The sequence below is a fragment of the Elephas maximus genome, chromosome 2 (assembly GCF_024166365.1).
Source record: "Elephas maximus indicus isolate mEleMax1 chromosome 2, mEleMax1 primary haplotype, whole genome shotgun sequence".
NCBI classification, from domain to species: Eukaryota; Metazoa; Chordata; class Mammalia; order Proboscidea; family Elephantidae; genus Elephas; species Elephas maximus.
The window spans coordinates 188,872,398-188,897,402 of NC_064820.1; the positions used below are offsets into that span (position 1 = coordinate 188,872,398).

The following is a 25,005-nucleotide window of genomic DNA, read 5'->3' on the forward strand; positions in this document are numbered from 1 at the left end:
TCTCTCTTGCCCTCTTATAACACATAAACACAAAGTTTCTTCTTCCTTTTTTTTTTTTTTAAAAAGAAGCTTAGGGATGGTCCTTTCCAAAGTTCAGCAGTTTGAACCTACATGAAAAGTACTCAGCACTCTGGAAGGATGGAGTGTCCAGATTCCGTCGAACGTTCTATGAGTTCTGTGCGAGTAGAGTCCTAACAGGCAAGTATCTGAGACATGTCAGGTCCTGCAGGCACCTGACAACTCTGGGACTGGATTCAGAGCAGGTCTTTGAACCAGTTCATTCTGGTTTGAGCCCCTGCTGGGAATTTGCATTTCCACCCCTGATATACTGAATCAGAATCTACATTTTGACAAGATCTCCAGGTGATTCTTATGTATAATAAATTTTGAAAACTACTGCTCTACTAGTGGTTCTCAAGAATTGGCCCCTAGTCAACAGTATTAGCTTTCTCTGGGAACTTGTTACAAATGCAAATTCCCAGCAGGGTCTGGAAGCTGAAAGAACCAGTTGGAAGCCCTGGTTCAGAGGGCTTAGGATAGGGCCCCGAGACACCACATTTTACTCAGCCTGGCCCCATCATCACTTGATTTTCCAGATTTTCGTCTTGGTACTCTCTCAATCCACCTACTTTTTTTCACCTGAACTCTCCAAAACACCTTGTTTTATCCTGCTGATACCTCCTGGGGGTTTCCAAACACCCATCTGGATTCAGGCCGATCTGAAGTGAGGTTTTCATTAGTCTGCATCAAAATAGGGTGGAGGAGGGGAAGGGGAAAAATAAGAATGGATAAGCATTTTGTTAAGCTAGTCTTGTTCTGAATTATAGCCTTCCTTCCTTTTGATGTTAAGTTATCCCTGCTTTTATAAAACAGCGATGGCAGTTATTTTTGTTTTGTTTTGTTAATGTCCTTAATTCAGAAAATAAATATTGCTCATCCTATGCTGGTCACTCCATGTGTTATTCCAGGAACATAGAAGACCCTGAGTTCCGCAGACAGGATCTGAATCCAGGTTATGTCGTTTCCTGACCTTGTGCTCCTGAGCAGCAGACTAAGCTCTCTGAGCTCAAGCTTTATTTCCCATATAACTGGGGTGATAACAGCTACCTCAGAGAGTTATCAGAAGATTAAAGCTCTTAACTGAATGCATGATACCCAGCAAGTGCTCAAAGAATGTTTGTTCCCTCATCTTCTGCTCCTTTTTTTCCCTCTTGCTCATCCCGTACTTGGAGAGTTACATGAAAAATGCTCAGTATACATAAGAAAGGAAACCCTGGTGGCGTAGTGGTTAAGTGTTACGGCTGCTAACCAAAGAGTCAGCAGTTCGAATCTGCCAGGCGCTCCTTAGAAACTCTGTGGGGCAGTTCTACTCTGTCCTATAGGGTTGCTATGAGTTGGAATCTACTCGATGGCACTGGATTTGGTTTGGTATACATAAGAGAAAAAAGAAAATGCAAGATGAGACACCAGCATGTGTTCAAAGTTAACATATTAAGTGAGGAAGACATCAGTAGAAAGACTGGTATGAAATCACAGTTACCCAAAACTAAGCCAAACCAAACCCACTGCCGCTGATTCCGACTCATAATGACCCTACAGGATAGAACTGCCCAATAGTGTTTCCAAGGAGCACCTGGGGGATTTGAACTGCCAACCTCTTGGTCAGCAGGTGTGGCTCTTAACCATTATGCCACCAGGGTTTCTGAAATCACAGGTAGGGATAATTCAAGAAGGCTCCTTCTAGGAGTGAGGTGAGTTCTGAAAGGGCACATAGCACATTCAGAATGAAGGAGTCTTGGAAAGGGAAGGAACACTGAATTCCACAAAGTACGGGACACGTCCCACTAGTGATATAAGAGGTGTTTTTATGTGGTACACAGGCATTAAATAAGTTATCACCCTTCCAACTCTTTCAATCCCTCTGATTATAACAAGAAGAAAGTCTCAGTTTGTGCTACACTGTCTTTAACACTTTTCTAACACTTAATAATCATCCATTTTAACAAGAAGACACCAGACTGCAAGGTCAAAGCTTTCAGGAGGCAAGAGTATTTAGATGATTCAAAAATATTATTTTCATTATCTTTATTTCTCCCATTACTTTGTCTTATTCCATCCACATTGATGATGCAAAGATTTTTAAGCATATTTAAACTTTGAAAGGCAGTAAATATAAAATATCAAGTAAATAATAATATAGGTGACACACAGTGTTAGCAAAGAATTGTAACAGTGGTCCAGTAATAAACAAAATTTAGGAAGCATTGATCTAGTCCGCCCCACCTCTCATGAGGGAAGAGGTGAGAAAACTGAGGCTCTGGGAAAGGAAGTCACTCTTTTCCAAGATTATATAGCTATCATTAGGACTGAAGCTCAGTTCTCCTATGTCCCTCCTCATTTATTTAACTGCATCAGACAACAAATTCTACAGTGTTAAAGTGGAAGTAATTGGATATAAAATAAACAAGACTATGGGCCGTGGGGAGCCCTGGTGGTGCAGTGGTTAAGAGCTTGGCTGCTAACCCAAAGGCTGACAGTTCAAATTCACCAGCCACTCCTTGGAAACCCTATGGGGTGATTCTACTCTGTCCTATAGGGTTGCTATGAGTCAGCATCTACTGGACCGCAACAGGCTCAAATTTTTTTGGTATGGGCTGTGGGCTGTCAAGAAGGGGCTGATTCAAGAAGCTGATTAATATTATGAGAAGGCTTTGAAAAGGATATGTGTGCACCACACCAAATCTAGGTCAATTTCTGAGGGCACCTAGAAAAGTCTCCAGCGTGGGCCAGACTCAACGGTTTTGGTGGCAGAGATTTGGGTCTTGTAATCCAACAAAGCTGGCTTGAATCCCAGCTTCTTCACTTGATAAGAAACCTCCTTATATCTCTCAGTTCGTTTTACTCATTTATAAAAACTTACAGGTATAATAATCCCCTTTGGTGTTGTGTGGATTCCAATGCCTAGCAACCCTATAGGCCAGAGCCTATAATCTTCACAGAAGCAGATGGTCATATCTTTCTCCCTTGGAGTGGCTCGTGGGTTCAAACCGCTAACCTTTCTGTTAGGAGCCGAGCCCTTAACCCTTGTGTGACCAAGGCTCCTTAGGAACGATACTAGCTAACATTCATCAGGCGTACGTGCCAAGTACCTTTTGTGCATGATTTCACTTAATCCTCACAATAACAGTAAAAGACAGCTATTATTATCTGCATTTTATAGATAAGTCCATTTTACTGACTCTGAATGGTTAAATCTCTCACCTGCATCTATACAGCTAAACAAGTGCCAGCGTAGGCTTCATACGCAGGCAGCTTCAGTCCAGAGTCTGGTCTTAACCACACTACCAAAACCAAAAAACCAAACCGGTTGCCATCAGTCTGTTCTGCCGCTATACATGCAGATAAGGGCTGTAAATCACCTGGCATAGTGCCTAGGGCATAAACACAAAACAAAACAGGCATAGGAGGCTGGAAACGTCAGTGCCTTTCCTACCTCCCCCTCTGCAGACCGCCTCAGTTGGAGCCTGCCATCCAGAACCTTCTCCACGTGGGACTCGCCTAGGACTCCAACTCCCAGGATGCACCGGGCGGAGAAGCTGGCCAATCAGGAAGCCCAGCCTCATTTTCACGGACCGCTCGCCCTCTAAGGTGGTCCAGACTTCGTTAACCGTTGACCGGGTGGGTCCTGACAGAACTGGTGCTTAACCGCAGGCCAGCGTCGCTAAGAGCGTCTCTTAGATTGTCCCAATCAGGTTTGGGAGGGTCAGGACTGTGGAGACGTACAGGCTGCCTTAGGCGTCAGCCGCCAAGGGAGGGCGGGCGGATTGACCGTGCGGCTCCTAGTCCACAGCCGCCAGGGGCCTGGGCTACTCGGGGTGTCGGTTGGGTGGCCGAGAAGGAGGGCGTGACCGTTAGAACGGAAACACCAGTGACTGTGATCGCTCCTCTGGGTGGAGGATTGGGGCTAGCTGAGTGGGATTAGCGTGTGAGTGGCATGGCCGCCCTTGGTCTAGATAGCCCCATACTTTGTCTTCGCAGAGCGGGTCTCCGCTGCTCACCTCCCGGTGAAGTGCTGATTGACCAGCCTCTCCTCCTCTGCTTTCTCTGATGGCCTGGCCTGGCCTGGCCTGACGGAGCTCCTTGGGGAAGGCTTGACACAGGCGGGCCTCTCTCAGGCCGGTGGGATCCGGACGCAGCTGCACCCCCGAGGAACCTTACCCACCAGGCCCCAGAGTGGGGGAAAGTTCAATTTCTTGGGCATTTCTCTAACCTTTAGTTCCTACCCAACTCTGTCTCTCAGTCCTTTTAAACGCTTATTCCTCATTTTTAAAGTCATTTAATTCCCCTTCTTTTTAACATCCTTCTATTTCCCTCAAAACTGAATCTTTTGGTTTGTTGTAGAAAAGGGAGATAGTTGCCACTTTCTTTTTAGCACTTCTAGGAGCTTGTGGTGGCTAGTGGTTAAGTGCTACGGTTGCTAACCAAAGGGTTAGCAGTTCGAATCCTCCAGGTGCTACTTGGAAACTCTTTGGGGCAGTTCTACTCTGTCCTATAGGGTCGCTATGAGTCGGAATCGACTGGACGGCACTGGGTTTTGGGGAGGAGCTTGTGAGAGTTCCTGGGTGGTGGAAACTGTTAAAGGACTCAGCTGCTAACCAAAAGGTTGGAGGTTCAAAACCATCAGAGGTGCCTTGGAAGAAAGGCCTGGCAGTTTGTTTCCAAAAAATCAACCACTGAAAACCATATGGAGCACAGTTTTACTCTGACGCACATGGGCTTGCCATGAATCCACGATAATTGGTTTAACTGGGTATTAGGGGCTTGTAGGTAGATGGGAAGTACATTTTATTCATTAACATCTGGAAAACAAAATTATTTCCCTTACAGTGACTCTTACACAGCATATGTGCTAAAGTGAGAGAAATAGAGTAAATTCTCTGGCTCTGAAGGCAAGGAATTGATTTAAAGGTTAGTGTGTTTTCCTTATATTAGACAAGCAGTCTGACCCACCCGTAACTGCCCACTTTTCACAATGTTGGAGTTGTATGTGCTAATTGTGTTTTATTTTTCAAGTCATTTTGAGAAATTTGAATGGCTAAGATAAGTTTCTAGTGAACCACCTCTTTATATTTGTATCTGACACAACTGGTTAAATAGATGTACCGTATGTCTAGCATAGGAAACACTGGTGGCATAGTGGTTAAGTGCTACAGCTGCTAACCAGTTCTAATCCACCAGACATAAAATGTTGATTTTCACATTTCAGATAACCAAAATTAAAATAAAAACCCTGAAGTTAAAATAAAAATGGCCATTTTGCCTTTCTCTTAGTTACAAATTATAATTGAATCCTTTTTTGAGTTTTACTGTGTACCTAAAGGATTTGTATTTGGACCCTGTCATTCAAGAATAAGTCAAGGGTTTAGTTGGAAAAAGATATAGATTTACAGAAACAAAATTAGAGAAGATCTTATATGATTGTTAAGTTGTTTAAGTTGTAGTTTATGTAAGTGCTGACCCTTTCTGAAAGGGGGGACATCCACATTTCTATTGTAAGGGCCCCGTCTTGTGGAGGTAGTTTGATTAAGGTGGAAACCTAATCCCGAGAATTCCAGGTGGAGATATTTTCAGTTGGAAGAATATTACATAACAAGTTGATGTTAGAATTCCAACCATGTTATAAAGTCTATGTTTCACGTTATTTTAGTTCTCAAAAAAAAAAAATATTTTCCTTTCAGAAATACTGAAATTTTAGGTATTTTAAAAATACATATAAGTACTTCTGATTTATACCTTCTGCTTTTACTTCTCTTTTTTAAAATCAGATGCTTAAGAATAACGTTTCTGACCACAAGCTGAACGTGGAAGCCATAATTAAAAATATTAACACAATTTCTTTGGAATTGAAGAAGATGAAAGGTAAATATGGGATCACTGATTAAAATGTTTGCATTTTAACTAAATAGTAGAGTCAGTGTGTGCTTCTGCCGGTGTGTGACTGAATTTTGACCTCTCATTAGGATTTCTCTTTTTCCGAAGAATGTAATACGAACTAGATCTCTAAAGAAGAATTATGGCTGAGCATTGACCCAGGAGTTAGCAAACCTGAATTTCTATAAATGACACGGACAAGCTTGTGTGTTGTCTAACTAACCTTTCTAAATTTACTTCTTTTCCTTCAACAATTACATGATGATGTCACATTCTGCAACATTCACTGCCTTTATCCATTAATCCTTATTAGACCCCTAAGTTTCCTTTCAAATTAAAAATAAGTTTTGCTTTTGTCAGTGAGTTAAAGTTTCTTTATTTTAAAAAGATTTTTAGAGTAGGAGTAGACTTTATAGGTCTTATGTTTAATCACTCACCTCACAGAGATACTCTGTAATTTTATCCTTGCTGTGTAAAATTTTTGTGACTGGACATTTCTAGTCATAGTCTGTCCCTTTCTAAACATTTCCTATGTTGTGGAACTGCCTACTTCAACAGTCAACCCCATTCCATTTTGGACAATTCCTCCTTATAGCCTAGCTGAGAAATCTGCCCTATTCCTTTCACCTGCCGGTCCTATTTCTAACCATGAAAACTATACTGAATATGTAGCTACGCTTAGGACAGACCATCAGCTACAATTAAGAAAATACCAACTTAATATGACTTATACAATAAGGAAAATAATGAAAATATCCAAGGTAGGGCAACCATAAAGTTAACTGAGAGGTTTAAAGACTTTGTTATAAATCAGGTTCCATCTTTCTGCTCTGTCATGTTCACTCTGCTTATCACTCTTCATGGTCATTGCTTGCAGACATGGCCACATCCAGCAGAAGAAAAGCTTTCTCTGCCAGTGTCTCTCTCCATAAGCCTTTCCTCTGGATCCCTCCAGTACATTTCCCTTTTCCTTTCATTGGCCAGATTTGCATCACAGGCGCATGCCTACAGCAGCCACTGCCAAGGGGAATGGGACTGCCAAGACCAATGGAACTGCCAAGACCAATTTGGACCAGTCAGAATTTACCGATGGAGATGGGGAAAGAATCACTTCAAATGAAGTCAAGTTATGCCACCAAGAAGAAGGGAGTGGTTGTTAGTTAGGCACCAAATAGTGAGTGCCTGTTATGCTTTTTCTAAGTGTGTTCTTCATAGGTTCTCAGTATGATGGTATCCCCCCCAGCCCCCCAAAAAACAAAAAACAATACAAAACAAACAAAAAGACTGGAGTTCATGTTCTTATGGTCAAATAAGTTAGGGTTGTGTTTTATACCATATACTGTATTAGTTCTCATAACCACAATGCATGCAAACAAAGGTTCTGAGGGGTCTGGTGTAAAGAAGTCCGGTTAGCATTGTTTAATCCATCTTTCAAAACTATTCTCAGCATTACAGCTAGAATTATCTTTCTGAAATGCAAATCTCAATTATATCTTCCTGCTTTGAACCCTCACTGGCTCACCTTTGTCATCTGGAGAAAGTCTAAACCTCCTAGAATGGACTATAAAACCTTTTGTGATCAGACCTCAGTCTACCTTTCCAGTCTCTTATTCTTTTCTCCTTGCATATCTGTGCTTCAGTCATACTAAACTATTTGCATAGTCACACCTGTTCTCTTTTGTGTCTGTGCCTTCACACATAATCTCCCTCTGCAATGCCTACTGCTGCGTTCCCAACCCCACCACACCAGGGAACTGCTACTTATTAGTCAAGGTCACTTACACTAGAGAAATTTTTTGAGCAAGTGTGGTACCCCTTCTACCCTTCCATATCAACTGTCACACTGTATTACTGTAATTGCATGTTTACTTGTTTTTTCTCTCCCCATTCAAATGTAAGCTCCTCAGTGGTGTTCCTAGCTCTTAACCCAGTGCCTTGATATAATAGGTTCTTGGAAAATATTTTCTTTGGAAAATATTTATTAAATGAATAAATGGTTCTGGATGTCTGAACTCATTTAAAAGAGTTGGGAAGCTTCAGGTTTCTCTTACACCTGTTCTAACTATTCCAGTTGGGGATTATTCTTCTATGAAATAAAATAGAAATGATAGCTGTGTTCCTGAAGAATTTTGTGGGTAGGCCAAGCAGTTAGGATACAAGGGACTGTAGAGTCAGACTAGGAGGGTAGACTACTGGTAAACATGGTGGATTGAGTGAAGACCCAGTTTACCCCCACTTCCTGTCAAAAATAATAATGGCAATGGCTAACACTTGTTAACACTTGTTAACACTGTAATCCAGACACTTTTCCAACTGTTCTACAGAAATTAACTCACTTAATTTTCATAACAACCCTATGAGGTAGAAACTGTTGTCTTCAGCACTTCCAGATGTGGAAATGGGCATGAAGAGGTTAACTAACTTTCCTAAAATCACACAACTAGCAAGTGGCAGATCTGAGATTTAAATATAAAATTATTTCAAAAAGACAGAAACCTACAAGATAAATATGAAGAAGAGATAACAAAAAGAAAAAAAAAAGGGGGGGGGGAGTAAATGGGTAGCAAATAAACAAGTAATAACATTTAAATAGACCTCCAAAATCTGAACCCTAAGTTGACTGGATAAAGCCAAGAAACAGCCCCCATAGGCTCAAGAAGTAGTGACTCAGGAGTCTTCTACATTTGTGAGTGAAGGTGGGGCTGAGAAGAGGAGGACTAGTTAAGTGTCTGTGCAGGAAGCTGTGGACCCCTGAGGCTCCCTCCCTCCCCACGCATAACTGGGCTTCTCTGTGACAGAAAACTCAAAAGCTTTATTCACTGAGAGGGTAGAACAAGGAATGTCTGGCCTGGAGCCACTAGCCACAAATTAAGGGTGGGATTACCACAGTGAAAACAGGAATATTAAGACAAAGTTTATACACCTGATTATAAGACTCCCAGCTTTTAATTTCAGCCAGATTTATACCTTCTAAGCAGATTCTATTTTCAGGAATTTGACTAGCTTAAGAGAAAAGACCTATAGGTACTGATAGCAGAGGTTCGCCAACAAAATAACCCAACCAGAAAACCCCACAGTATCGACTACCATGGGCATAGTGCTTCAGACTGTCTTCTTAGTGCCCTGGTGTTAAATATAAACAGACAGCTATGGTACAACAGATGTTTGAGAAAAGCATGTAATGTGAAAGCAGAAACAAGTAGATTCAATGAGGAAGAAACAGTGATTATGAAGGGAGATGAAAACTACTATTAATATGCACAGAGAGGTAAGAGAAGATGGTGAGTTCATGAAAAGGGAACAGGATACTCTAAAAAAAAAAAAATTTAAAGAATAAAAGGAGCTCTTAGAAATTAAAAATACGACAGGAGAAATTCTATAAAAGGGTTTTGGTAGAAAATGAAACTGTAGATTGTAGATCAGAAAAAGATAGGAATTATTAGGGAAAAAAATCAGTCAAGGAGGCACAACATCCAATAAATAGCAGGTTAGAAATAGAGAACATAGGACAAAGGAGGGGAAGAATTCATCAAAGATAAAATGTAAGAAAATTGCCCAGAACTAAAGGACATGAGTTTCTACAATGAAAGAGTCGAATACAATGGATGAAAACACAATATTGTGAAACCTAGAAAAAACTAGAACAAAAAATCCTTGAAGCTTCCAAAGAGTTAAAAAAAAAAAAAAGGGGGGGGGGATTGGTAACCAGAATCATATGAAAATTCTTAACAGGAGTGGAAGCTAGAAGACAATGCAGCAATGCCTTTAGAAATCTGAGGAAACATGATTTCCAACCTAGATATCTATACTCAGTCACTTAATCTGAAATGAGTGTTAAGAGAGAAATTTTCAGCCCATATAATTTTTCCCTTGGGAAGTTGAGACTGTTTTCCATCAAACAATAGAGCAGATGAAAAAGAGAAGAGATTCTGCAAATAGGGCATTCAACACAAAAGAGGTGAAAGGAGTCTCCGGAATCGTGGTAAAAGGAGTTAACAAGATGTGAGCTGTACAGCAGTCCTAGAGAACAACCCTTTCAGAAGGCTTCAGGAGGGGGGAGAATTTTCCAACATAGAATATCTAAAGTATTTGAAGGCATCAAGAGGAGATTTACCCAGTCAGGAGAAATTTGGGCTATATTTGTGATAATTAAGCAATGAAAAAACAAAACAATTATTAACTTGGGGTGAGGGGTTGGTGTTTGCAGGCAAGTAAATATCTTCCCACAGAATTCAGCTATGAAAAATATTTATGTAATAAAATACTTTAAACATTGAGCTAGAAAAAAATTGTACTATAAATATATTGTGTGGACAGGGCAGTGAATAAAGAGAACTAAGTCTTAATCTGTAGTCAGAAGCAGATAATACCTAAAATTGAAAAAAACAAAATAAGCATGTCAGAAGCACATCATGTAAAGATATGGAGGTAAATACCCCCCCCACCAAAAAAAAAAAAATCAGTAACAGAAGCAGTAAGACCGAAGTAAGCTAAAACAGTTGAAAGTGATTGCCTCTTAGAGGGTAGGAACTGCTGTTTTTGAAACTAGCCTTATAGACCTATCAGAGCCTTTACACTTTTATATGTATAACTTAAATAATGTAGAAATAAGATTTATATAAATCAATCTGCAGTTTAGTAAGATAGCTGACCAGTTTGGCTGATGGCCCTTCTAATAAAATTCGTCATTCTTATTTTGTAGTACATAAATCTGATTTTAAGTCAAAATGGGACATAAGTTGTGGTTGGATCAACGTAACTTGAAAAAAACTGAATTTGGAATTTGGGAATAGCTGTTTAAGGCAACAGAATTTCTCTCTCTCACATATGTGCTGCAATGATATTAATATCTTCCATTGTTTTGCTTTATACAGAGCTCTCCCAGTTACTGCTATGTGATCTTATTCTACATTTCAATAATCCTGTGAAGACAGAGGACTTAAATGAAACAGAAAAAAACAGCCCCCCCTTTGAAGGGTCTGAATTGTCAGACGTATCCCTTGCTTTTAATAGTTTTTCTGCCTGATTTCTTGTTTGCTGTGAATTGCTAACAGTATTTGTTGTAGAATTTTTTTTAAATCTGGGAGAATTCAGTTTATTCGTATATTTAATATAATATAAAACAAAATAAATATAAGCAGAGTTGTAAAGAATCATTTCATAGTCTTGAAGACTATTTCATTGTTGTTTTAATGTTTCAAGGAATTGTTTATTTCACTAATGGGCAAGAGTATGACACAGGAAATTGGCCATGGACACTGCTTATCCTTTCACTTATACTTGAATTTGGCTCAGATTAAAAGAGACTGAATAAATTATTAGTGGAGTGTATGAGTTTATATTAATCAGAACTCTCCTGGTTGCCGTAAAATCAACTCAAGCTAGCTGAAGCATTTATTGGGTCCTGTGACTTGGAAGTCTGTGGTTGGAGTAAATTTCAAGGTCTCCACTAATTATCAAATGTCTTTCAGTTTCTGTGTGTCAGCCTCATTCTCTGCTATTATAGACTAGTTTCCCCCATGGTGGGAAGAAGTGGGTAGAGGCATGGCAGCAGACAACTCCAAGTTTTGGTAAGATGCCGTTCTCTAAGTTGAGTGCTAAGCAGTTGTGATTGGCAAGGCTGGGGTCATATGCCAGGTGTGTAGCCAAAGGAGGCAGGGCCCTGCCAAAAAAATGGAGTCGCTGGTTCCTGAGGAAGAAGATAAAGAGTGCTAATCATAGTGGCGTGGAAACCCTGGTGGCATAGTGGTTAAGTGCTACAGCTGCTAACCAGAGGGTCGGCAGTTCAAATCCACAAGGCGCTCCTTGGAAACTCTGTGGGGCAGTTCTACTCTGTCCTACAGGGTCACTGTGAGTCGGAATCAACTCGACGGCACAGGGGTTTAAATCATAGTGGCCATCTAAGATTCTCCACTGCCCCTCCCAACCCCCTCCCCCCCGTTTGGAGCAAGGGAGAATGAAGACAACCAAAGACACAAGGGAAAGATTAGTACAGAGGACTAACGGACCACAACCAGCACAGCCTCCATCAGACTGAGTCCAACATAACTACATGGTGCCCGGCTACCACTACCGACTGCTCTGACAGGAATCACAATAGAGGGTTCCAGACAGAGCTGGAGTTAGAACAAAACTCTAACTCACAAAAAAAGACCAGACTTAACTGGTCTGACAGAGACTGGAGAAACCTCAAGAGTATGGCCCCTGAACACCCTTTTAACTCAGTACTGAAGTCACTCCTGAGGTCCACCCTTCAGCCAAAGACTCTACAAGCCCATAAAACAAAATGAGACTAAATGGGCACACCAGCCCAGGGGCAAGGACGAGAAGGCAGGAGGGGACAGGAAAGCTGGTAAGGGGGAACTGAAGGATTAGAAGGGGAGAGTGTTGACATGTTGTGAGGTTGGCAACTAATGTCACAAAACTATGTATTTAATGAGAAACTCATTTGCTTTGTAAACCATCTAAAGCACAATTTAAAAAAATGTTAATCATATAAAAACATGAGCTGCACACCACTGATTTCAGTCATAGCAGTGGAATAGAATACCTTCATCCTAAAACTTCCTAATTTCTGTTCTCTTTCACAGAAGAGACTGAAAATAAGCTTTGTTTACCTTATAAACGTGATTCAGTAGAATATAGATGCTTTGAATTTTGCTATGTCTTTGATTTTAGATATTTTTGAACATAAAGGATACAGTGAAACAAGGGACAAATTCAGCTCACTCCAAAGCAGAACTTGAGTTGCCTGCTATTGCCACTACCCAGCAGCACCTAGCTCAGTGTTTAACACAGAATGGACATTAACCAAATGCTCATTGAATATTCTGTTGAATAAACATGTAAATGAATACAGGGTTTTTCAGCTTTAGAACTGCCTAAGTTCTGGACCCTCAATTGAGAACATCCATTTTGTAGCATGAGTTTTTGTGAAACGCCATTTTCATCAACAATGGTTAAAAGTCTCCACTGACTCGTCACCTTAAAAATTCATCAGTTTGAACCAGATGACTTCTAAGACCCCTTCCAATATTCTATTAGCTCATGAACATGAAGATGCGAGATATTTTTTGCTACTCAGAAAACTTACAGATTAAGCAGAGAAACCAAAAATTTTCATGATTGATAACAGATGTGGAATAATAGGTCCCAAAGAGAAAAACTTAAAAAGCAATCGTCACTGTTTTGCTGAATATCAGGTTTTCGTTTTGCTAAATGCCTACTACTTTTTTGTTAAGCGAGATAGGTAAACTGAAGGAGAGAAGTAGATTGCTTTGGAGGACTTAGAGAACCTTTTTGGAAGGGACGAAGAGAAGGGGCTTTATGACAGTTGTCAGAGGGATAAAAAGAGACGGAGAGAGAAAGGGAAGGGAAGTATCTACTAGAAAAGCATGATTAAATTTTTCTGTGTATGTGCATTGCTTGTTTATGTGCTCAGGACGCCTTGGGTGAAGTCTGCATCACTTGGCAATGCTTTTGGAGTTGGGGGGGGACAGGATGTGGGCATGGGAATGTGAGGAAGTGCCAACTTACACCTAGGTGTATTAGACACCAAAGTCTGTGCCTCATCTCTAATTTAAAATGTTTTTCTGTTGGTATTTGTAGCTTAAATTTGCTTCAAAACAACAATTACAAATAATAGATGTACTAAGTAGTTAAGTCAATAAAGTTGTTTTAGGAGCCCAAAAGTAGAGCAAAAAGACAAATTAATTTTAATCCCAGGAAGTTATCCCAACATGCTTTTATCTTTTCATAAAAAAGTACACAAAAATCCCCCCAGCAAATACCACCAAATAAGTAAGAATAAAATAGTATATTTAAGCCTCTTAAATTATTCCTGCTGAGAAAGTGAATTTTAGTAGTTTTCAAATTATATGTATAAAACTGATGATTGCCTCTGTCTGACAAAAGTCTACTTAAAAAAAGAAAGTTTCAGGTGATACCCAAAACTCTTACAGTTCAATGTTTTTAAAATTGCTCCAGATGTTTTCTGTAGCTGTGTAAACTACTGTACGTTGAAATGGGTATTCAAAAATACACATCTGTTTTGTTTAAATGAATTATTACAGTGCACTACTAGACTTTATGCATGAACGTTATTACTCAGGCACTTTACAAACACTGAAGAATAATAAATAAATTAGGGGGTATTTGACAGTCTTCCTTTCAAACATTTTTTAAAAAGTGAAAAAACAGAACGCTCGCGTTCCATGTTGAGGGGCTCTATTCAGTCCCAAGCTTTGTCCATTCCCTAAGGTTGACAGATCTTCCTGTGTCGGCAACAGAGGCAAGAGGAAGGTTCATTTCCTTGGCTAACTTGCTACGGGTACCCTGCAGCATATGTTAACGTGCACTGGTATCTGGAACCTCGGTTCTTCCCATCAATGAGCAGAAGTGGCATTTTTCTGAAGTAGTCGATAATATCTGCTACAGAAAAAAAGTCCTGAAAGATTAAAAATTGAGAGATAAACACACTGGAATGAGTAGCATGAATTTCTCAGTTTTTTTCATCTGCATATTGCATCCTACCTCTTGAAGGTATGGGGGTTTAAAGAAAACATGTAACATTTGGCAAATAATTTAATGATTTCTGCCAGAGAACTTTGAAAAAAAAAATTCCTCACCAATATCAAACAAACCATGGATAAAAGACTATATATATATATATATAATATATATAACATATATATAAGTTATACACAAATATATTTAGGAAACCTGATGACGTAGTGGTTAAGTGCTACGGCTGCTAACCAAAAAGTTGACAGTTTGGATCCACCAGGTGCTCCTTGGAAACTCTGTGGGGCAGTTCTACTCTACCCTATATAGGGTTGCTATGAGTTGAAATCAACTCAACAGCAATGGGTATATGAAGTTAAATATACATAAAAAACAAAAAAAACAAATCTGTTACCATCGAGTCGATTCTGACTCATAGCAACCCTATAGGACAGAGTAGAATTGTCCCACAGGGTTTCCAAGGCTGTAAATCTTTAAGGGCACAGAGTGCCACATCTGTCTCCCGTATGGTGGCTGGTGGGTTCTAACAGCCGACTTTTCAGTTAGCAGCCTAGCACTTAACCACTGTGCTAACAGAACTCCTTTAACTTCATATAGGAGATCGTTTACCCTTAATATTCTAATTATGATACCCTTGCCTTGGGGTTGCTCTTATTTGTGGTTTTGTTTTCTGTACCTGTACCCTCCCTTCATCCTCAGTCATTGACAGTGTTAGGAGGTTTACAGGAATCAGGAAGTCACAGAGTTCCCACCATCCAAATCACAGCACAATAGTTCCTCATGGCATCTCCTCCGTGTTCCCATTGCTGTCTCCACACCCACAGGGCTTTTCAGCCAAGTCTCCATGTCCATTTCCCATATCACCCCATCCCTGATGACCAGACTGGGAAAACCCTTTCATCCTTTTAGATGTGGATCAGAAGTCACATAGATATCCAGAAAAGATTATGCACCTCCTCCAAGACTTCTCTCTGCTTGGTGCCTCCCTCCAGGGTAGCTGCAATGAGTGGTTTGTACTTAAGTCTTTCCATGCTAGACCAAGAGAAACCTTAGATGGCAGGCACTTTTGTTTCTATGAGACCTATACCACACCTATCCACACCACACCTGTCCACACCACACCAGCGATTCAAACATTTGACCAAAGTCGTGTTTTTTCTGCTCACTAACATTATCATAACTTAAAAATATTTGGGACGAAGTGGAAGTTATGTGTGAGCTGTTTCTCATTGTGGAAATGTTTGATTCAGCTGGTCCGCCTTCTGGAACCTTGAACTTAAAAGAGTGTGTTTGGGGCAATATGTGTAGCTGTTAGTTCCCTTTGCACCAAGCAGCCCTGAGGAGTTCCCTTCACACTAGTTTTGAGTACCACTCAGAGCGACTGACATGAGAATCTAAACCTTGGAGGAACAGAGGAAAATTTCTTTAGCAATCTGACCGTCTTCACAGAGCCCAAACCTCCATTCTTAAGTAAGAAATGACCCGAATAGCTAAGTAATCACCAAATCAAGTATTCTCCTAGTTCCCCCCGCCCTTTTTCTAGGTAGTATTGATTTAAAATATAGCCTTACATTGCAATTTTATATTACGTTTATGTCACAGAGTAAATGATAGAAGGAACTTGCCTTTGACAGCATCTAAATGGATTTTTAAAAATATTTTAAATATTAATCTATTTTTTCATATTTTAAAAGGTATATATGTGATTTTAGATTATTAGGAGGAAAAGATACAAAGAAAGACTTACTGTGGAGATAGCTACTGTTAATATTTGCTTTATTTCCTTTCGGTAAATGAAAGGCTTCACCAAAAAGATTTAACTCTAAAGTTGCCATACATTATGGACTCGCAAAGAATGTTACAGTGGGGCTCCATGTAGTGGTGTGAGGGGAGGCATTAAAACAGAATCTGGGGAAATTCTGAAAGTGAAAGGAGTCCTCACCTCTTTCCCTCGGAGTCCAGTTCCCAACAAGTAAACTTGACTTTGCTGCTGGTAACGGATCTGGATGTTATAAACCTTCTCTTTGTACAACACCATGAGGACATATGGATTGGCTACTGTTTTTTTAGAGCTGTCTCTAACCAGAAAAGTGCCATCCTGAAAGGACAAATTCTTGTTATAATGGGAGCAGTAAAAGACAATACTTCTGTTGCCTTTAAGAGCCTTAGACAAGCCTCTAGGAAACTGCAAAACCTAGCAGTTGACAAGTCAGTGAACATTCAGTTCCCCAAATAGTTATAGATCCCAAGTGTTACGGATTTTTTGGTTGTGAAGAAAGAAGCAGCAGAGATCCCATCAGAGAAATTTCCAGATCAACCTCTTTGAAGTCTCTTGATGAAAAAAGGAATCCCCTTTTTAGTAATAAAACAAATAACAGGAGGTTGAGTGGATGAAGGGTCAGGAGAAATAAAAGCTTTAGTGGTTAACTAAAGACAGATCTTCCTATTCCTGGAAGTTAATTCCCTAGAGCCTTCTTTTCACATCCCAAGTTAGAAAACACTCACATGCCTATGAAAACCTTTAAAACCCTTGTGATTTCTAGAATAACATTTCATCCATCACATCCCATGTAATGTGGACCACCTCTGTTCTTACCACCTTTTTTTCCTGATAGTTCCTGAAAGTGTTGTGATTTGTCCTGTACTTGAAAATTTCATCACCAAATTATTGCTACAAAATTTATTAAGACTGTAAGGATCTAATATTAAAATAGAATTAACTAGCAAGAACCCTTTAAGCTACACCCTCCTCCCTTTACTGAATCAGCATGGCTTTAAATAGCCGTCAATCTGCAATAATGGCTTTCTTTGTTCTTTTTACGCCCAGCTAATTGAGCCAGTCAGAATATCCCTATGTCAGACAAATTCTGGACCACCAGTGATTCTCAGCCTTGGCTTTGAATTGGAATCACCTGGGGGAGTTTTGAAGCTTCTCAGAGCCTATGCAGCAGCCCCAGTGGTGCAGTGGTTAAGAGCTACAGCTGCTAACCAAAAGTTCAGCAGTTTGAATCCACCCAGCTGCTCCTTGGAAACGCTATGGGGCAGTTCTACTCTGTCCTATAGGGTCGCTATGCGTCACAATTGACTTGACGGTAACAGGTTTGGTTTTTTGGTTTTATGCAGCACTCTCAACTAATTAAATCAGAATCTCTCAGGGTAAGACCCAGGCATGAGAATTTTTTAAAGTGCCCAGATGATTTAAATATCCAGCTAAGATTGAGTACCACTGCTATAAACTTTAGATACAGTTACAGCATCATAAGGTGCTCTTAGAGCAGAAGATAAAGGATCTTTGCTTCCCCCGCCCCCGCCCTCTGATAAATAGATTTAAGGTTAGGGTTCAGCATACGGCCACAGGAAATCTGGTTAAGACCTCATGGTGTTAAAGGACAATCTAGACATTTCCAGGGAAAGCGGCTGTTTGCCGCTGTTTCTCTCCATATGGGGCCTTTATAGCTATGTGGATGGCAAGAGTGTGTTAAGGGGAAGATGGACCTGGCAAGATACTAGAAATTTGGAAGGAAAGAAAGTCTCCTTTTGGCATGGTATCATTCCTTTGACAAAGCGGACACTTTTCGTGAATAAAATCTAAGATTATTCCAGCCAAATGACTTTGCCTTAATTTAGATCCTTGCCAGGGTCCTAGGAATCATTGCTTTTCGGGCTGACAGGCGTAAGGCTGGCACTAATGGTCTCACAGGTATAACAGTATGAACAGCATCTAGCAGAATCCCTAGCCCATAACTGGTACTCTGTAAAAGTTAGTTCCCTTCTCCTCCCTCCATTAACATTTATAACTTCTTAAAAATAAACTTTAGCAGAGTACCTGGTTTATCCTCCTAAGAGCAGCTTCTGCCTCTGGTCGGGTAATGTAAGAAACGTACCATTCTTCATTTAATGAAACCTGAAAATGTAAATTTTTAAACACAGGATGAATTCTGCAGTTACATATATCAGCAGAAAGAAAAGCCTCTGTGTAATTTACATAAACCACCACCTCAGTTCCATGAGGTTTGAAAGATTTGTTTTCTTAATCTGAATGTAGAATCAATTAAAACCGGTTGCCATAGAGTCAATTCTGACTCACAGCATCCCTGTGTGTGTGTCAGAGCAGAACTGTGCTTCATGGAGATTTCAATGGTTGGTTTCTCAGAAGTAGATCGTGCCAGGCCTTTCTTCCGAGGTGCCTCTAGGTGGACTCAAACCTCCAACCTTTCAGTTAGCAGCTGAGCATGTTAACCTTTTTGCACCACCAGGAACTTCATAGAATCATTTAGGTGGGGCTCCATAGGAGATATTTTTTGTGAACTGCTTTTAATCATGACACTCTGAAAAGGTAAAAAAATTAAAAAAATTTTTTTTTATTTTTTGTGAATAATCATCCCTTATATAATGGGACTGGACTTGGATACTAACCAAAAGGTTGGTGATTCAAATCTACCTAGAGGCACTTCGCTAGATAGGCCTGGCAATCTACTTCCAAAAATCACAGCCGCTGAAAACCCTATGGAGTGCCGTTCTACTCTGACACACATATAGCCCCCTTAAGTCAGAACTGACTTGACGGCACCCGGTTCCTATAATGGAACCTCTAATCAGGCAAGATGAAGATATAATAATTTCTCCAGTGTAGTACAATAATAAACAGGAAAAGTGGGTTAAGGAGCCGTTAAGTGACATATCCAGAGTCAGAAGCTAGGAAACAGATAAGAAAAAAAAAAAGGAAAGGATCATATTTCTGATTGTTTAATGCACAACACGCATTTGCTCTTGGAAGAACAGCAAGGAAAAGGATACAGTATTTTTCACCTGGATCCTCCCCTTTCATTTTTTTTCTTTAAAAAATATTAAGGCTCATAGAAGATAAAAGTACAAAAGTATATTCAATGGGAGTTTCGATGATTCATTCGCTGAGGGAAAAACAACAACAAAAATAAAAACATTCTCTGTACCTCGTTTTCCTCAGGGGATGGCAGTGGTGGTTTGCTGGAAACTGGCAAGGGGAAGCTCCTGCCTTCAGCTGTAATTCTGGGAGGAGGTCTGTTGCTAGGGCCTTCAACAGTATAGAATTTTGAAAGTTAATCTCCTGTCGGCTATTTTTTACCTTAGTCATCACACTCTTCCCCCCTCCCCGCCAACCTGTCCTTGCAATTGTTCAGATAATTAACATTTCAAGAAACCGGGACTTCAAAAATAAGTCTCACCTGTTAGAAACCACAAGGGCTGCTTAGGCAGTATTACATAACTGGACCAGTAAAATTCTGAGAGCAGTACCTCAAATTCAAGTGATTTCTTAAATGTGCCTACTGTATAATATAATATAAAGTGACTAGAACCATTTACAGAAAAGTCACAGAGATCTTTTCACGTGAACATCAGAATGAAACTCAAGACAGATCTTGCATACATTCCCATAATACCCAGGGCACCCAGAATGGATTCCCAACCACTAATGTAGCGACAGTGCCGTAAAAGGAGATCATTATGTTCTCACTGTTCTTCCAAGAAATATAAGTTATCCAAGACAAGGTCAAACTACCTGGAGACTCTTTTAGCTTTTAGAACCAAAGTTTGCTACTATTGAATTTTCCAAAGAAGCCAAGCTGTTAACCTGACAGGGAAGGCAGTACAGGTTATCTGATCATTCAGGAAATCTTCACTGGGTACCTATCAGTTACCCAACATCTGTGCCTCACCTTCTCTAGAACCTCTTTCTTGTTTACACTTCCCTGAAACTTTCTAAGAACATGTTTCCTAATCTCAGGAAAGGATCGATTGTTGACTTATAATTGCCAACATTGTTTTCTATGCACCAGAACAACTGTCAAAAATGGAAAAATTCCGTTAGCTGAATGTCCTCTTAATCACTCATCCGTCATTCCTTTGTTCATTCAACAAATGTTTATCCAGAACTACTATGTCCAGGCCTGGAATGTGCATTGCCTTTAATTCTCACAGTGAAGCTATAAGGTGAGGCTCAAAGAGGCTGAGAAAATTATGTGCTATTAATGGCAGGGCCAAGATTTGGACCTATGGTTTCCAAACATGAATAAAAATAATGGGGGATTTTGAGTCTCAGGGCCCAGGAATCTGCATGTTAATAAGCACCCCAGGTGGTTCTGAACCTGGGTTGCTGCATACCTACAATATGCCGGAAGTGGCCAAGTTGTGCCTACCACTTGCCATTGAGGAAAGGAGAGTTACCTAGGAAGGGCTGAAGTTTCCACATTACCAGGATTGTTTTAAATGCCCTTTCCTTGTTTCTAAATTAGCATATAAGGCTGGCACTGACCTGCCAGTACCTTCCTTCTCCAGATTCCCAATGCCTAAGTAGGCCTTTCCTTTGCAGTCCATGGCAGATGTTTTGATCAATTTTGTTGAATGAATAAAATACAGCAATATAGGCTAGTAACATAACCAAGACCTGAATTATTCTCTTTCTGCTTCTACACATTCATGTCAGCACCGTTAAGTCATGATTCATGACAGACAAAAAGCCATTCAAGCATACCTACTTTTTTTCTTCTAAAGTTTGTTTTATTTTTGTTGTTGAGAATATACACAGCAAAACATACGCCAATTCAACAGTTTCTACATGTACAGCTTAGTGACACTGATTACATTCTTTGAGTTAAGCAACCATTTTCACCCTCCTTTTCTGAGTTGTTCCTCTCTCGTTAACATAAACTCACTGCCTCCTAAGGTTCTTTCGAGTTGCTGTTGTCAATTTGATGCTATATAGATGGTTTTTAAATGAGCATAATGTTCAAGGAAGACCTTTTCTACTAGTTAAGTGAAACTATTGTTTGGTTTTAAGATGATTTCCGGTGATATTTTTGGTTTCAGATTTCAAGATTATCTCAGGGCAATAGTTTCAGGGGTTCACCCAGCCTCCATGGCTCCAGATGGTCTGAAGTCCCTGAGAATTTGAAATTCCATTCTATATTTTCCCCCTTTTGATCAGGATTCTTCTATGAAATTTTGATCAAAATGTTCAGTAATGTTAGCTGGGCACCATCCAGTTTTTCTGGTCTCATAGCAAAGGAGGCAGTTGTTCACAGAGGCATTAGCCACACATTCCATGTCCTCCTCCTATTCCTGACTCTCCTTCCTCTGTTGCTCAAGGTGAATAGAGACCAGTTGCTGCGTCTTGGATGGCCACTTGCAAGCTTTTAAGACCCCAGGTACTACACAATGAACTAGGAAGTAAAACGGACACACTAAACATGTTTTTAGGCCAGTTAACTGGGATGTTCCGTGAAACTATGATCCTAAAGCTCCAAACCAAGGAATCAGCTTTTATGAGGTGTGTGGTTGTACCTAAGTAGCCTTAGCAGCTACTCTTTTTTTGTTGTCGTTGTAAATGTATCTATTACACAACTTTTGCCAATTCAACTTTTTACATGTGTATAACTTACTGACAGCAATTACAATAATTGGCTGTGCAACCCTACCCTTAATAAGATTTTTCCATCAGCGGTAACCCCTCCTTTTCCCTCTCTCTTTCTCTCACCCCTAGTAACCACTAATAAACTTTGGTTTCTGTACATTTACCTTTTCTTGTCTTTCTACATTCGTGAGGTCATACAATACCCGGTCTTTTGTGATTGGCTTATTTCCTCAGCATAATTCAAGCACATATACTTTTCATTGCAGTCACCTACCACCCTTAATTTCTAGATCCTTGAGGAAATTATGACTGGTTTCTGGACAATACACAACACAATCTTTTCCCCATCTGATGGTGGAGCAACAGTGAAGAAGACTGAGGACCAGGTGTCCTGGCAGTCTTGGGGGAAAGAAGTTAATTTTGATTAATGTAGTATTTCATATAGCCAAGCACAACTATCCTGAGCCCTGTAGGAAAACAGGGGAGAAAAGGCTCTATGTGGGTTGACTCCTGGTGAAGTGTGTGTGTGTGTGTGTGTATGAGTGTGTGTGTGTGCGTGTGGTGTTTTATGTAGTTGCTATCATTCTAGCAGCCCTTGGCACACTGCAGGCACTGAATCAAGTGTTGAATGAGGAAGTCCCATGCTTTTAGGAAACAACAAAACCTTTGTCAAAGGCTTTGGGACAGGCTAAGAATCTAGTCACAAAGGTATGTTGGGAGGAGTAGGTAACCGGAGTACAAACCTTGAGAGAAGTATGGTGGCAGCGAGGCACTCTGTGGGAAATTACTGTTACTGCGGAGACAGAAAAAGGACAGATTTTAAGTTGGGTTGGGGTGAGGGAGCCAGTTGGGGAAGCTGGATTCTTCCAATTCCCGGAAGGGAAGGAACTTATACACATTTCACTACTATCTCAAGACTGTTGTTATTAGGTGCCGTCCAGTCAGTTCTGGCTCACAGTGACCCTATGTACAACAGAATGAAACACTGCCTGGTCCTGCGCCACCCTCACAACCATTGTTATGTTTGAACCCATTGTTGCAACCAATGGGTCAATCCATCTCATTGAGGGTCTCCCTCTTTTTCACTGACCCTCTACTTTACCTAGGATGATGTCTTTTCCCAGGGACTGGTCCCTCCCGGTAACTTTTCCAAAGTATATAAGATGAAGTCTTGCCATCCTCCCTCTTAAGAAGTATTCTAGCTGTACTTATTCTAAGACAGATTTGTCCCAAGATGGACCTCCCAAAGTCTAACAAGCTTCATAAGTCAAAAAAAAAAAAAAAAAGGAAGAAACCACAACAGAACTTGTGTGATTCTAAGAATTATTTTAAAAAGCTGGCTGCAGTTTGAATGAAGCCTTTGAGTTTGGAGAATGGTAGAAGTCCTCTGGGGAGAGAGGACTCCTCTCTAAGTGGTAGGAAAGCACATTAATGGGCATGTTGTTTGTGAGTAGGGTATTCTTAGGGCCTGATGGTCTGCAAGGAGAGGCTAGGGTGGGGAAGAAACAAAGAGAGGGCTGGATGTCACTGTGTCAGAGAGTAACAGTACTTGCAGGGGCTGGGTTGGAGGAGGGAGGGCATGGGTTGCTGTTGTTAGGTGCTGTTGAGTTGATCCCGACTCACGGTGAATGCATATGTCAGAGCAGAACTGCCCCATAGAATTTTCTAGGCTATAACCTTTATGGAAGCAGATCACCAGGTCGTTCTGCTACAGAGCTGTTGGGTGGCTTCGAGCCACCAACCTTTTGGTTAGTAAATCAAACAAACCAAACCCATTGCTGTTGAGTTGATTCCAACTCGTAGCGACCCTATAAGACAGCGTAGAACTGCCCCATAAGGTCTTCAGGGCTGTAATCTTTATAGAAGCTAACTGCCACATCGTTCTCCCACATAACGGCTGTTGGGTCCAAACCACCGACCTTTCAGCTAGCAGCCACTCACTGAACCATTGCACTACCGGGGCTCCTTCGTTGTCGTTGTTGTTGTTAGCTGCCATCAAGCTGTTAGCTCCACGCCGAGCAGTCACATCCCCACCCATTTTCCCAAGCCTTCAGTATTTTTTTTTTTCAGTATAAGTCTGCTCTGTGAAGCAACCTTGGATGAATGGTATTTTTTGAGTCTGAAGGTTAGGGGCAGGGCCCAGTGTGGGATGAAGGAGCGTGAGAAAATGATAGACATGGTAGAAGGAGAGAAACAGCCCAAAGATGGAAGAATGAGAAGCAGCAGAAAATCAGAGCAAGAGGCACCTAGGAGAAGTGCAAGATTCTGAGAATTCTCTTAGATGTTTTTGGCAGAGGTGGAGGGAGAGTTGCTGGTAGTTGAGTTTTCGACAAGATGTAGGGTGGGACTTGGGGTCTCCCTTTGAATAGTAAAGGAGAGGGTAAGCCCAGAGGCTGGAGGCTGTGGAGACACCAGGAGGCGGTCCTGAGTGAGCCTTTCTCCTGCTCATTTCTCTGCCTCTGGACAGCTTTACTGTGAGCCCTGAGAAATGCCACTTCTATTGAGAAAACAGACCTGCTAGGAGACAGAGCCTGCACAATGAATGCTTAGTAACTGCCAAGTACTAGGCGTATTTTCTCCCTGGGTGGCGCAAAAGGTTTGGGCTACTAACCAAAAGGTTGGTGTTTGAAACTCACCCAGCAGCACAACAAAAGAGAGTCCTGGTGGTCTGCTTTGTAAAGACTACAGCCCAGAAAACGCTATGGAGCAGTTCTACTCTGTAACACATGGGTTCCCCATAAGTCAGAATCGACTCAGCGGCCATGGGTTTGCCTATGGTTTAGGCATATTTTCTCAGTCTCCCAGTCCAAGATGCAGGGTGAATTCTAAGTGCTCTCCTTAACTGGGCTTCTTTAGGGTCATTTGTTTTGTTTGTTTGTTTAACTCACTAAGTGAAAACATTCCCCATTTCTCTTGAAAGGGTCCATTCTGACCGGGGTAATCACGGGGGCAGTCAACTCTGTATACCCCCTACCCCAAGCACAGAGGTTGGGGACAGCAGTGGGTTACCACATGTTCTTAGTGCTCAGCTTGGTTTTATTTCTTAAGATGCAAAATGTTCTTAGTGTACTACCCACTGGCTCAGTTCTTTCTTCCTCAACCAACCAGGCATTACCTTAGTGTAGGGTGGACCCAACAGATGTTATTAAGTTAGAATTTAA

General features: G+C 40.8%; 2 protein-coding genes across 3 annotated transcripts in view; one reads left to right on the forward strand and one right to left on the reverse strand.

Annotated features, from left to right (window-relative positions):
- The first annotated feature begins 5,825 nt into the window (after positions 1-5,825).
- On the forward strand, positions 5,826-11,019 carry C2H5orf58 (chromosome 2 C5orf58 homolog). Its single transcript, XM_049858873.1, has 2 exons — positions 5,826-5,919; positions 10,806-11,019. Exons 1-2 carry the CDS (start codon positions 5,826-5,828, stop codon positions 10,955-10,957), a joined length of 246 nt encoding a protein of 81 aa, XP_049714830.1. The 3' UTR covers positions 10,958-11,019.
- Positions 11,020-13,623: 2,604 nt separating this feature from the next.
- LCP2 (lymphocyte cytosolic protein 2) overlaps positions 13,624-25,005 on the reverse strand; it is a 54,391-nt gene continuing 43,009 nt past the window's right edge. For both annotated transcript variants that reach the window (XM_049874297.1, XM_049874296.1), the window contains exons 17-21: positions 22,588-22,637; positions 19,407-19,507; positions 18,281-18,358; positions 16,397-16,552; positions 13,624-14,377 (exon numbers count right to left, since the gene is read on the reverse strand). In XM_049874297.1, the coding sequence (XP_049730254.1) occupies positions 14,255-14,377; positions 16,397-16,552; positions 18,281-18,358; positions 19,407-19,507; positions 22,588-22,637 (508 nt within the window). In that variant the 3' untranslated portion in view covers positions 13,624-14,254. The remainder of the gene's footprint in view (positions 14,378-16,396; positions 16,553-18,280; positions 18,359-19,406; positions 19,508-22,587; positions 22,638-25,005) is intronic.